Genomic DNA, 14431 nt, shown 5'->3' with positions numbered 1-14431 from the left:
AAAGAGATCTACAATTTAAAATGAAGATGACCATCAACCTATTTTCAGTAAGTTACTGTGCTTTGAATTACTATATTATGAGCAATTGTGGTGTTTCCATCCATGCTATATCTCCACTGTGAACAATAATAAGCACTTGTAAAATAAGAAGTAAAGGCTGAAAATATGCTTCTAGTGTCTTCTCTGTAATGTTCCTCTGTAACCTATCTGTTTTATGTGGGAATCAGTCCCAGAGTGGTCACTTTGACCACTTCTTTGCACAGTCTAGGAATGAAGTTGGTGTGTTCACAGAAAAATCCCACTAGCTCATCTGAGAACTACTAGAGGTTCTCAGTTAAGTTTCACTTAATTGTAAAATATAACTAGAAGGTTCTTTGCAGTTTAATGGTAAATGTCATGATGACAACACGAAAGAGAAAAAAATACAATGCTCTGTGCAGTTACCTAAAACACCACATTTTACTAATAACACATAGAAATATTTATCAGATGTACATTTAGTACTTTGAACCAAAGAAATACTACATCTCTTTATGTATGGACAAGCAGGCTACTCTTAGATCCACTATGACATACAGAAGAGAAAAAAAACCACAAATAACTGGAATTAAGAGGGTTGTGTAGAAGAAATTAAATTTATAGCCACAAGACTACGGCTAGAATTTATAATCTCTTGTTATTTCACCCTTGTTCAGGGCAGGGAGATTCTAATAGAAATCATCCTCAATTGTCTTGCTCAAAAATGGAAATTTTTTGGCCTGATCTTCAAGGGTCCTGTAATAAGAAGGACCTATAGAACTTGGTTTCATTCACATTCACATTTTGTTGCTCTCTGTGGGTCATTGTGCTTCAATCCATTCCTGTGTCTAGTAGACAATGTAACCTTAGGAAAAATGATATATCTTAATTTATGATAGCTATTGTGATGAATAACAAATAGAACTGTGATTACAAAACATTAATAGAATACCAGCATATATAATACTAAATATGAGTATTAAAAGTTGTAAAAACACGCTATGAATAAATGGAGCCACATATGGTGTATAGCATGATTCTTGAACAATACATGTCATGAAGATTTATTTTTAGTTATTGACAGTAAGGTCTAAACTTTGTCCCAAACTTCAAATGTGCTTCTATTACTAGATCTGACAGAAATTTGTTGCCATAAATCAAAATTATTTTCTAGAGATGTCATGCATGTTGATGTAAGCACTTTATTTAAATAAATCCTTTACAAAAATGTAATTGAAGTAAATGGAGCAAAGTATTGGATACTTACTGTATTGTTTTTTCTGATAGCAGAAATAAACGGAAACAAGAGGAAGAGAGGCAGTGATATAATAAAAATAAAATGTAAAGAAGGAAAGAAAACGTGAATGGAAGGGAAATAAATGCTGAAGATGCACAGTATTTTGTGATGTACCTTGAAGCCAGTCTACACCTTCTTGCAATCCTTCTCCTTTTATGGCATCACTAGCACTGCAATAAAATCCGTAAAAAAAAATCCATTTAGTTACATCATAAAACTACAAGAATAAATACTTACAATTTTGCCATATAGCAAATTAATATATTCTACTAACATATCTGAGCAAAACTGGCTAAGCACTGAAACTGAATATATATAGGATATAAAAGTCTAAGTGTTCAGGAGCAAGACACGAGAAAATTTTTCATAATTTATATGGACATTTGGAAAAGTGTATCACTAAAAAGTTACTATTCTAGGAATATTAGACTGGCATTAATGAAACATACACTTTGAGTTATTGTCCCAGTAGCGGAAAAGTGTTATAGAATACACCACCCTACCAGCCCCAATGATTCAACAGCATTTATTTATTAGAAATGCTATCTATACTTCCGTTGTAATTTAGCCATAGGATGGAGTGACTGTATTTGACATGAAGTTTGATATCTAAAAGGCATAAACCTGTAATTGTAACTTTGGTAAACTAGTAGAATAAAAAAATTCCAGGAGATTTCAACCATAGTTTTTTGTTTATTGGCTTCAAAAACCTGGATAGGTTGTTTAACTCTTCTGCCTTCAGTTTCTGCCTCTGTAAACTGGGGGAATATCACCATTGGTCTCAGGTGATTATTGTAAGAATTAAATATTTGAGATATGGATATAAAACACTGAACACAGGGTCTTTTCATTGTCTTTCCATTCTTGAGAGTAAACCTAAATCCTTACTGTGACATTATTTTATAAATAATAAAAACTTATATAAACTAAAATAATAAAATGCAGAAGATTTTTAGGGTATCAAATAATCCTTTTCAAAGATACAGACTAATAGCTTCTCATAACATGTTACTGATATAGTTATTTCCTTTCAAAATATAATCGTATAATAACAATTAGTATACATAATTAGATTTTCTGAATGATTAGGGTTCCTTTTAGTGTGCTGAAGCATGATTTTAAAATGTACTCAATTACCTTAAAGCTGTTAATTGGATTCTAATCAAAACAGAAATTAACAAGGAATTACTTGTTAGACTAAGAATATGACTTATCATAAAATTATTTTAAAATAGGAAGACAGAAACAAACAGTATAAGATACACAATTATTCAAAGCAAACTATGGATTACCTATATTAATGGCAAAACATCAGTAACTGAAATACTTATATCAAGTAAGATCAATGTATTGATTTTATCACAAACTTCTAGTCCCAAACAAGAGTACAGTACCATTAAGAAATTCTTCCCTGTTGGTGGAGGTGTCACTACCCTACTAAAAACCCTGCATCTTTTCCTAATAATTCCCAAATGTTTAAATTCTACCTTTCCTTTCAAATAAATCGTAAGACTTGTACTTGGAACAAAAGCCAAAGTCTTTACCATTTCCTACAAGGCCCTATGTGACATGGTCCCTGGTTATTTCTCAGTGGCCTCATCTACAATTTCCCCCTAGATCTCTGTTCCAGCCAGCATGGACTTCTTGCTGTTCCTAGAAAACACCGGGCACATTCTCATCCAAGAGCCTTTTCACTTGCTGGCCTCTCTATCTGGAAAGTTATTCCTCTAAACCGTTGTGTGAACTGCTCCCTGACTTCAATTAGATCTCAGAGAGGGACCACATTCATTATTCTTTCTCTTACTATTCTTGTAGGAGTTGTTCCACGTGTAGATGTATTTCTGGTGTATCCATGGGGAGGAAGGCGATCTCCGCGTCTTACTCTTCCGCCATCTTCAAGGTCTCCACCCTCTACTTCATTTTTTTCATCCTCCCAACTGACATTTTATACATCTATTTACCTGTTTTATTATTTGTCTCCCTCACAAGATAGTAAAAAAGTAAATACGTACATATATCACACCAGGGACTTAGTCAAAGAACACACTGGAAGAACAATAACACAATCAGACCTGAAAATCAGAGTTGACTATATGTTTAGTACACTGGTCAAAAATAAACCCAGGGCTTCCCTGGTGGCGCAGTGGTTGAGAGTCCGCCTGCCGATGCAGGGGACGCGGGTTCGTGCCCCGGTCCAGGAGGATCCCACATGCCGCGGAGCGGCTGGGCCCGTGAGCCATGGCCGCTGAGCCCGCACATCCGGAGCCTGTGCTCCGCAGTGGGAGAGGCCACAACAGTGAGAGGCCCGCGGACCGCAAAAAAAAATAAAATAAAATAAACCCAAAAATTTTTCCTTTAATTTTCCAGACTATATTTCTCTATGAGCTCTTCTTTACCTACCAAATTTACTTGTACCTAAGACAAGAGAGATGCAATATTTTATCTCTGCATCACTGAGTGCTACTTTCTTTCTCTAAAATTAACGGATAAATGTATTTTTAATTTCATCCATGCTTTAAAAACATTGCAAAAGATAAAAACAAACTTAACAAGTGAAACACTAATTGGAACGTAGTGAGATGTCCAGTTTGAATTAAGGAGAAGTCAAAATTTTAGATAAATTCAAAAGAAAAACTTGGTATTCTTCTATAAGTTGTGTAATATAGAAACTGGTAATATGTTATAAGTCCATATCCTTTTAGCATCAGGTATTACTTTTTCCTCTCACTAAAAAATATTCAGGTGTCACAATAAATCTGTTAAAATTCAATTACTAATTATTTTAAGTAGAAAGAGATTTTTCCATTTATAAAATTAATTTCTACTTCGAAATTAAGAGGACTGCATCTTTTACTAATTAGACCTATGTTTTGAATGTTGTACTTTCTATCAAAGCAATCACAACACTTAATGCAAAAATTAAAAATTATTCAACTTCAGATGTTATCAATTTAAGTATGATATACAAAAATACAAAGGTTCTATCTCAAGATATTTCTCTACCCCAAGTCCCTCCTTTCTTCACCAACCAAAAACCATAAAACCTCAAATTCCAACTCAAGAATCATTTAGTAAACACTGACTTTTCCTCTGATTTCCAAAGTAAGGAGGGTTTTACTTGAGATATGAAGCCTTGGGTACAGAAAAGTTTCAAGGGCTTTCTCAAGCTCTTCTCTTTTCAGCACCAAGGTTAGCTCTTAAAGTTCTTCTCTGAGCTCTACCACTTCCTTGTTTTGTGTTCAGCCTTGCTCTATAGATATCTTCTTATAAAAAGGGGAAAAATGGCAAGAGAAGGATATCCTTCAGCATAGAGAGGTAAGCAGGTGGATAGAAGGAAGGTTAATTTAACATAAGGTAGTGGTAGGCTTTAAAATACTAATATATAACTTCTGGTTATCCTCGTTGGAATATTTTGGTAGAAAGGCACACTGGAGTTATATATATTAGTAAGAAACTGCTTTCCAAATAAACAATGTATAATAATTTCAGACACTAATTATTTAAGAGTTCAACCTTATTAGTATGTCCAAATAATATTAATTTTTGCATTTCTATTTATTCATATCAACAAATACTTATTGTGTATCTACTAAGTAGCAGGTACCATTACTATTCTGGGGGTTACAGAGTAAACAAAATCAATGAAATCCCAGCTCTCATGGTACTAATGCACTAGTGTAGGAAGACAGACTATAAAACAAAAAATAAAAGAAGAAGGGGTCATATGGAAATTCAAAAGTAAAGCAAAGTAAGGAAAAAACAAGAGATGGGGGTAAGGTATAGTGATGTTTCAGAGTTATTAAGAGAGGTCTCTTTCCTGAAGGAACTGCAATAACAAGCAGGAAAATTATTTTAAAGAATGATTCCGACAATGTGAGTAACAAGTACAAACACCTTGAGGTGGGACTGTGGTTGGCTGATTCAATGTGCAGAAGGATATCAGTGTGGCTGAACTTGGGTGAGTAAGTGGGTTGTTTAAGTTGTTCTTTTAAAGAGTTGTTTTTATTTGTCTATCCCTGAAAAGATTTGAAAAGGTTTTAACAGTAATATATTAATGAATACCTGCAAGCCACGATTCTATAAAACAAAATCTTTACCTTACATCTTACCACTTATAAAGTGAGCTTGGAAAAAACCCTTAAAGTTTGGAGATTTTTTTCAGAATGATAAAATGAAAAGTAAATATAAAACTTTACCAAATATGCCATGGTTTATCTTTGATGTTCTCTAAACACAGCAATTGAGACACTTTTACAGATGTCACTGCATCTCTAAGATCCATTTTGTTCGCAAAGAATAAAATTGGTATTCGGCGGTGCTTAATATCTAAAAGAGAAAATAAGGCTATCATCACATTTCCAGCTTTTTGGGTTATTTTCTCCCAAATCCTTAAAACTGTAATCCAATGAAATTGTTTTCCAATCACTTCTTCCCATATCACACATACATAAACATTTAAAGACATATACTGTGAAGCATGTATTTGAGTGACAGGAGAATTTTAAAAATACCTCTTCTTAAGATTATCTGCCCTCTGGTTGGAACTGTAAACTAAAGATGGATGAGGTGGGAGTGGGGGGCTCATTAAACAGTTACTGAACAGCACCTAGAAAAGGGTCAAACATATTGGGTTTCATTTTTACTGTCAACAAAAAAAGAGGTCAACTTCAAACAGAAGTAGGAGTATAAAATGGATCCTGGTTTTATATTTTAGTTGCAGCATTATAAGTAACCTAGATACTTTAACAAGATGTTTTTACCTTGTTACAATTTGGGGAGCATTTTTTTTTACTTTTGAATACATAATACATTTAAATAGTTCAAAATTCAGAAGAGACAAAACTATATGCAGCAAAAGAATCTCCTCCCTCCCACCTTTGTCCTAGTCCATACACCTGTCCTCCCTACAAGAGGCAACCCATATCATCATCTGTTTCTTGGCATCCTGGCATCTTTTTATGAATATTTTACATATTTGAAAACAATTATTATATATTATTCTTACAGCAGACTATTCTCATTATTTTACACCTTTTGCTTTTCACTTAATTTCATAGCTTGGAGATTACCCCATATCAGTACATACAGAGAGCAGTTTCGTCATTATTTTAGCAGTTGTGAATGTCCTGTCTTTCAGTACTACGTACCATAATTTATGTATCTAGTACCCAACTGAGATATATTTGTGTTGTTGCCAATATTTACAACTATAAGCAATGTTATAATGAATAAACTTGTACATACAAAAATTTGTACAGGGGCTAGAACATCTATAGGATAAATTTGAGAAGTGGAGTTGCTGGGTCAAAGGATATGTAAATTTCTAATTTAAAAATTCTCCCATAGTTTCTTCCACTGCTGTAATAGTGTAATTTTTATATTTAAATATTTAGTCCAGCTGGAATTTATCCTGGAGCAGAGAATTTCAGAGTAGATAAAAAAGAAAGATATGAAGTAAGATATGAAGTTTACAAGAAGCACACTTTGAACATAAGGACAAACAAGTTGAAAGTAAAAGGCTTGCAAAACATATTATGCATATGCTTAGGTGTAAGAGAACTGGCATGGCTACACCAGTATCAGACAAAGTAGTATTCAATATACAAAGGGTATTAGCAAAGAAAAAGAAAGCCATTTAAAAATTATAAAAAGGTGAATCAAGAAAACAAAACAATTTTAAGGGTGTATCTAAGAGACAAGCTTCCAAATACATAAAGCAAAATTTGAGAATATTAAAGGGAAATCAAATAAATTCACAATCATAGTGGACACTTCAACACCCCTCTTTTAGAAATTGATAGACAAGTAGACAAAAAAAAATCAATAAGATTGTGGGAGATGTGTGATTGTTTTCCACAGGACTGAATGAGGAAGCAACTTTGGGTGGCGTCTGTGGGAGGAAAAGGCTCCCTGTCCACACCCCCTGACATCTGATGCCTGGCTGTACTGCTGCTTGCCCCAGATGATTATCTTAAACTGCGGCACAGAGCCTTCATTTCCCGGACTGTCCCCAGGCAGTTTATTCTCTACTCTCTCAGGTGCAAAATGGAGTTCACTTCCTCTCATGGGCACACCAAAATCACAACTGTTTGCAGAATAGCCATCAATGAAAAAGACCGGAATATATCAGAAAGGATATTCTACAACTAAATACATAAAGAAGGAATCACAGTGCGATGGGTAGGAGGGGTGGAGTAGAGATATAGTCAAATCCCATACCCCTGGGTAGGTGAGCCACAAATGAGTGAATAATTATAACTGCAGAGGTTTTCCCAAAGGAGGGACAGGTCTGAGCCTCATGCTAGGCACCTGAGCCCAGGGGTCCTGCACTGGGAAGATGAATCCCCAGAGCATTTGTCTTTGGAGGCCAGAAGGGCTCACTTTTGGGAGACCCAGAGAACTGGGGGAAATAGAGACTTTACTCTTAAAGGGTGCACACAAACTCTCATGGGCTTCAGGACTCTGGGCAGAAGCAGTAATTTGATAGGAACCTGGGTCAGACCTACTTTGCTGATCTTGGAGAGGTAAAGCTCACCCTGGGGACAAAGACACCGGAGGCAGCCATTTTGGGGAACTCGTTGTACCATGTGGACACTGGTGCCAGTAAGCTCATTTTGGAATCCTTCTCTAGCTTATCCCAGCCTTGCCCTGGCCAGACCCTGCTCTGGGACTGGCTGGGCCCTGGCCCTGCCCACTAGCGGGTGAACACAAGCTTCAAGACACCCTGGGCCCCATATCCAACTGTGTCAGGAACTGGCCCCACCCACCAGCAATTCAACACCTGCTATGGGACCCCTGGGCCCTGCAACCAGAACCCAGGACTTGGCTCTGCCTGCCAGTAGGCCAGCACTAGCTCCAGGACGTGGCTTCAGCCACCAGTGGGCAGGCAACAGCCCCAGGATCTCCTGGACTCTGACTCCGCCCACCAGTAAACCAGCTGTAGCCCTAGGGCCTCTTGAGTTTATGCAGTCAGCTACCTCGAGAGCTGATCCTGCCAACCAGTGGCCATCAGCCTCCACACAAAGCAGGACATGGCAACCAATGAACCAGGAGCCAACCAGGCCTACGAAACTACCCACACAGTTAGCCCGACACAACAGAAGGACCCATACAGCCTCATGGGGGGGAACTCCTAGAGCATATAGCTCTGGTGACAAGAGAGGAGTGTACTGTTGAGACATAAGACATCTCTTACAAAAGGCCACTTCTTCAAGGTTGGTGAATATAACCAACCTATCAGATACACAAAAATAAAAACAGAAAGTTAAGGAAAATGAAGTGACAGAACAACATGTTCCAAACAAAAGAACAAAATAAAACTCCAAAAGAAGAACTAAGTGAAGTGGAGCAAGGAAGTCTACTTGAGAAGGAGCTTAGGGTAGTGATTATAAAGATGATCAAAGAACTCAGGAGAAGAACGGATGCACAGAGAGAGAAATTAGAAGTTTTTAATGAAGAGTTACAAAATATAAAGAACAACCAGAGATGAAGAATACAATAACTGAAATGAAAAATACACTAGAAGGAATCAATGGTAGACTAAATGATACAGAGGAACAGATCAGCGACCTGGAAGATAGAGTAGTGGAAACCACTGATGTGGAACAGAAAAAAGAAAACAGAATGAAAAAACATGAGAACAGTTTAAGAGACCTCTGTGACAACATCAAGCACACTAATATTTGCATTATGAGGGTACCAGAAAAAGAAGAGATAGAGAAAAGGTCTGAGAACATATTTGAAAGCCTAATAGCTGAAAAACTTCCCTAACCTGGGAAAGGAAACAGACATCCAAGTCCAGGAAATACAAAGTTCCATACACGACTAACTCAAAGAAGAGCACACCAAGACATTGTAATTAAAATGGCAAAAATTAAAGATAAAGAGAGAATATTAAAAGCAGCAAGAGACAAGCAATGAGTAACATACAGCAGAAGTCCCATAGGGCCATCAGCTGACTTTTCAGCAGAAACTCTGAAGGCTAGAAAGGAGTGGCAGGATATATTTAAAGTGATAAGGTGAAAGACCTACAACCAAGAATATTCCACCCTGTAAAGTTCTCATTCAGATCTGATGGAGAAATCAAAAGTTTCACAAACAAGCAAAAGCTAAAAGAGTTCAGCACCACCAAAACAGCTTTACAAGAAATATTAAAGGAACTTCCCTAAGTGAACAAGAAAAAGACACAATGAGAAAGATGAAAAGCATGAACGGAAAAAGTTCATCAGTAAAAGCAAATGTATAGCAAAGATAAGAAACCATCTATGCACAAAGGTAGTAGAAGGTTAAAAGACAAAAGTAGTAAAATCATCTATATCCTCGATAAGCAGTTAAGGGATACACAAAACAATTAGATGCAAAATATGATATCAACAACAGTAATCACGAGGGGAGGAAAGTACAAATGCAGGCTTGTTAAAATGCATTTGAAAGTAAGATATCAGCAACTTAAAACAAATATACATATATGCATATACATACATACATATATATCTCATGATAACCACAAACCAAAAATCTGTAATAGATATACACCCAAAAAAAGAAAAGGAGTCTAAATATAACACTAAAGAGAGTCATCAAATCACAAGAGAACAAAAGAAGAAAGGAACAAAAAAGAAATATGAAAATAACCTAAAACAATGAATAAAATATCAATAAGAACATATATTATCAATAATTACTTTATTTTTATTTATTTTTTTTTGCGGTACGTGGGCCTCTCTCACTGTTGTGGCCTCTCCCGTCGCAGAGCACAGGCTCTGGACGCGCAGGCTCAGCGGCCATGGCTCACGGGCCCAGCCACTCCGCAGCATGTGGGATCTTCCCGGACTGGGGCACGAACCCATGTCCCCTGCATCGGCAGGCGGACTCTCAACCACTGCGCCACCAGGGAAGCCCAATAATTACTTTAAATGCAAATGACTTAAGTGCTCCACTCAAAAGACATAGAATGGCTGAATGGATACAAAAAGAAGACCTGTACATATGCTGCCTACAAGAGACTTACTTCAGATCTAAAGGCACACACAGGCTGAAAGTGAGGGAATGGAAAAAGGTATTCCATACAAAAATGGAAATCAAAACAAAGCAAGGAAAGCAATATTTATATCAGACAAAATAGACTTCAAAGTGAAGACTGTTATAAGAGACAAAGAAGGACATTACATAATGATCAAGGAATCAATCCAAGGAGATATAACAATTGTAAATATGTATGCACCCGACATAGAAGCAGTTAAATACATAAAGCAAATATTGACAGATGTAAATAGAGAAACTGACAGTAACACAATAATAGTAGGGGTCTTTAAGTGCCCCTTCCATCAATGGACAGATCATTCAGAAAGAAAGTCAATACGGAAACACTAGCCTTAAAAGACACATTAGATCAATGGACTTAATAGATATATACACGACATTCCACCCAAAAGCAGGAGAATACACATTCTTTTCAAGTACACAAGAAACATTCTCCAGGATAAATCACATGTTAGGCCTCAGTAAATTTATGAAAACTTAAATCATATCTAGCATATTTTCCAACTACAATGTTATGAGACTAGAAATCACTACAAGAAAAAAAATTGCAAAAAACAGAAACACGTGGAGGCTAAACAATATGCTACCAACCAACTGATGGATCACTGAGGAAATCAAAAAATACCTGGAGACAAATGAAAATGAAAACACGAGGATCCAAAATCTACGTGACACAACAAAAGCAGTTCTAACAGGTAAGTTTATATTGATACAAGCTTACCTCAGGAAACAAGAAAAATCTCAAATAAACAACCTAACCTACCACCTAAAAGAATCAGAAAAAGAAGAACAAGGCTGAAAGTTAGCAGAAGGAAGGAAATAGTAAAGATCAGAGCAGACATAAATGAAATAGAGACTAAAAAGGCAGCAGAAAAGATCAATGAAACTAAAAGTTAGTTCTTTGAAAGATAAACAAAATTGATTCACCTTTAGCCAGATGTATTAAGAAAAAAATGAAGAGGGCCCAAATCAATAAAATAAGAAATGAAAAAGGAGAAGTTAAAACCAACACCATAGAGATACAAAGGATCATAAGAGACTACCATGAGCAACTATATGCCAATAAAATGGATAACCTGGAAAAACTGGACAAATTTCTAGAAATGTACAGTCTCCCAAGACTGAGCCAAGAAGAAATAGAAAATATAAACAGACCAATTACCAGTAACAAAATTGAGTCAGTAGTAAAAAAAAAAAAAAAAATCCCAACAAATATAAATCTAGGACCAGGTGGCTTCACAGGTGAACTTTATCAAATATTTAGAGATGAATTAACACCAATCTTTCTCAAACTATTCCAAAATGTGCAGAGGAAGGAACGCTTCCAAACTCATTCTATGAGGTTAGCACCACCCTAATACCAAAACCAGACAAAGATATCACACACACACGTGCACACACACACACACACAAAATTACAGGCCAATATCACTGATGAACATACATGCAAAAGTCCTCAACAAAATATTAGCAAACGAATGCAACAATACATCAAAAGAATCATGATCAAGTGGGATTCAACCCAGGGATGAAAGGATTTTTCAATACCAACAAATCAATCATTGTGATACACCACATTAACAAGTTCAAGAATAAAAACCATATGATCATCTCAATAGATGCAGAAAAAGCTTTGAAATAAATTCAGTATTCATTAATGATTATAAAACTCTCTAGAGGGTGGGTACAGAGGGAACATACCTCAACATAATAAAGGCCACATATGACAAGTCCACAGCTAACATCATACTCAATGGTGAAAAGCTGACAGCATTTCCTCTAAGATCAAGAACAAGACAAGGATGCCCACTCTCACCAATTTCATACAAAACAGTTTTGGAAGTCCTAGCAACAGTAGTCAGACAAGAAAAAGAAATAAAAGGAATCCAAATTGGAAAGGAAGAAGTAAAACTATCACAAGGATCTGTTTGCAGATGGCATGATCCTATACATAGAAAATTCCAAAGATGCACCCCCAAAACTACTAGAGCTCATCAGTGAATTCAGTAAATTTTCAAGATACAAAATTAATATAAAGAAATCTGTTGCATTTCTATACACTAACAATGAACTATCAGAAAGAGAAAATAAGGAAACAATTCCATTTACAATTGCATCAAAAAGAATAAAATATCTATGAATAAACCTACCTAAGGAGGTAAAAGACCTATACTCAGAAAACTATAACACGCTGATGAAAGAAACTGAAGATAACATAAACAGGTGAAAAGATACACTGTATTCATGGATTGCAAGAATTAATATTGTTAAAGAGACCATACTACCCAAGACAAAATACAGATTCAGTGCAATCCCTGTCAAAATACCAATGGCATTTTTCACAGAACTAGAACAAATAATTTAAAAATTTGTATGGAAACACAGAAGACCCTGAATAGTCAAAACAATTTTGGGAAAGAAGAACAGAACTGGAGGAGTCATGATCCCTGATTTCAGACTATACTGCAAAGCTACAAGAATCAGAACAGTATAGTACTGGCAAAAAAACAGACACATGGATCAGTGGAAGGATCCACTGATCCTTGTGATACACCACATTAGGATAGAGTGCCCAGAAATAAACATATGCACTTATGGTCATTTAATCTAAAATACAGGAGGCAAGAATATACAACGGAGAAAAGACAGTCTGTTCAATAAGTGGTTCTGGGAAAACTAGACAGCTACATGTAAAAGAATGAAATTAGAACATTCTCTAACACTGCATCTAAAAATAAACTCAAAATTGATTAAAGCCTACCTGAAATCATAAAACTCTTAGAAGAGAAAACAGGCAGAACACTCTTTGACATAAATTGTAGCAATATTTTTTTGGATCTGTCTCCTAAATCAAAGGAAACAAAAGCAAAACTAAACAAGTGGGACCTAATTAAAGTTAAGAGCTTTTGCACAACAAAGGAAACCAGTGACAAAAATGAAAAGACAACCTACTGAATGGCAGAACTTATTTGCAAATGATATGACCAATAGGGGTTAATATCCAAACTATATGAACAGCTCATACAACTCAACATCAAAATAACAAACAACCCAATCAAAAAATGGTCAGAAGATTGAACAGACATTTTTCCAAAGAAGATATACAGCTCACCAACAGGCACATGAAAAGATGCTCAACATCGTTAATCATCTGAGAAATGCAAATTAAAACTGCAATGAGATATTACCTCACACCTGTCAGAATGGCTATCATCAAAAAGAACACAAATAACAAATGTTTGTGTGGATGTAGAGGAAAGGAAACCCTTGTACACTGCCAGTTGGACTGTAAATTGGTGCCGCCACTATGGAAAACAGTATGGAGGTTTTTCAGAAAACTAAAAATAGAACTGTCATATGAGTCAGCAATTCCACTCTTGGGTATTTATCAAAAAAAACCCCCAAACACTAATTCGAAATGATATATGCACCCTAGTGTTCATAGTTGTCAAGATATGAAAGCAACCTATGTGTCCATCAGCAGATGAATGGATAAAGAAGATGTGGTACGTATATACAATGGCATACTACTCAGCCATGAAAAAGAATTAAATATCACCATTTGCAACATGGATGGACTTGAAGGGTATTATGCTGAGTGAAATAAGTCAGACAGAGAAAGGCAAATACTGTATGATATCACTTATATGTGGAATCTAAAAAATATGACAAGCTAGTGAATATAACATAAAAGGAACAGACTCGCAGATGTAGGGCACAAACTAGTGGTCACCACTCAGGAGAGGGAAGGTGGAGGAGCAAGGTAGGGGTAGGAGATTAAGAGGTTCAAACTACTATGTATAAATGAGCTACAAGAATATATTGTACAACACAGGGAATATAGCCAATATTTTATATTAACTATAAATGGAACATAACTTTAAAATATTGTGAATCACTATGCTGTATACCTGAAACTTATATGATATTGTATTAACACATCAACTATACCTCAATAAAGAAAGGATGTGGAAGAAGTGAATAACACTATCAACTGACATTTATAGAACTCTTCAGCCAAGAAGAGCAAGATATAGATTCTATGTAATTGCAGATGGAACATTCACCACACTC

The 14431-nt window shown here is 35.9% G+C and overlaps 1 protein-coding gene across 2 annotated transcripts in view; it reads right to left on the bottom strand.

Annotated features, from left to right (window-relative positions):
* ARL6 (ARF like GTPase 6) overlaps nucleotides 1-14431 on the bottom strand; it is a 47967-nt gene that overhangs the window by 4563 nt on the left and 28973 nt on the right. For both annotated transcript variants that reach the window (XM_024759188.1, XM_024759187.1), the window contains 2 exons: nucleotides 5512-5641; nucleotides 1430-1485 (listed from right to left, as the gene is read on the bottom strand). In XM_024759188.1, the coding sequence (XP_024614956.1) occupies nucleotides 1430-1485; nucleotides 5512-5641 (186 nt within the window). The remainder of the gene's footprint in view (nucleotides 1-1429; nucleotides 1486-5511; nucleotides 5642-14431) is intronic.

Source organism: Neophocaena asiaeorientalis, unplaced genomic scaffold, assembly GCF_003031525.2.
Source record: "Neophocaena asiaeorientalis asiaeorientalis breed wild unplaced genomic scaffold, Neophocaena_asiaeorientalis_V1.1 scaffold197, whole genome shotgun sequence".
NCBI classification, from domain to species: domain Eukaryota; kingdom Metazoa; phylum Chordata; class Mammalia; order Artiodactyla; family Phocoenidae; genus Neophocaena; species Neophocaena asiaeorientalis.
This window is presented reverse-complemented; position numbering and strand designations above follow the sequence as displayed.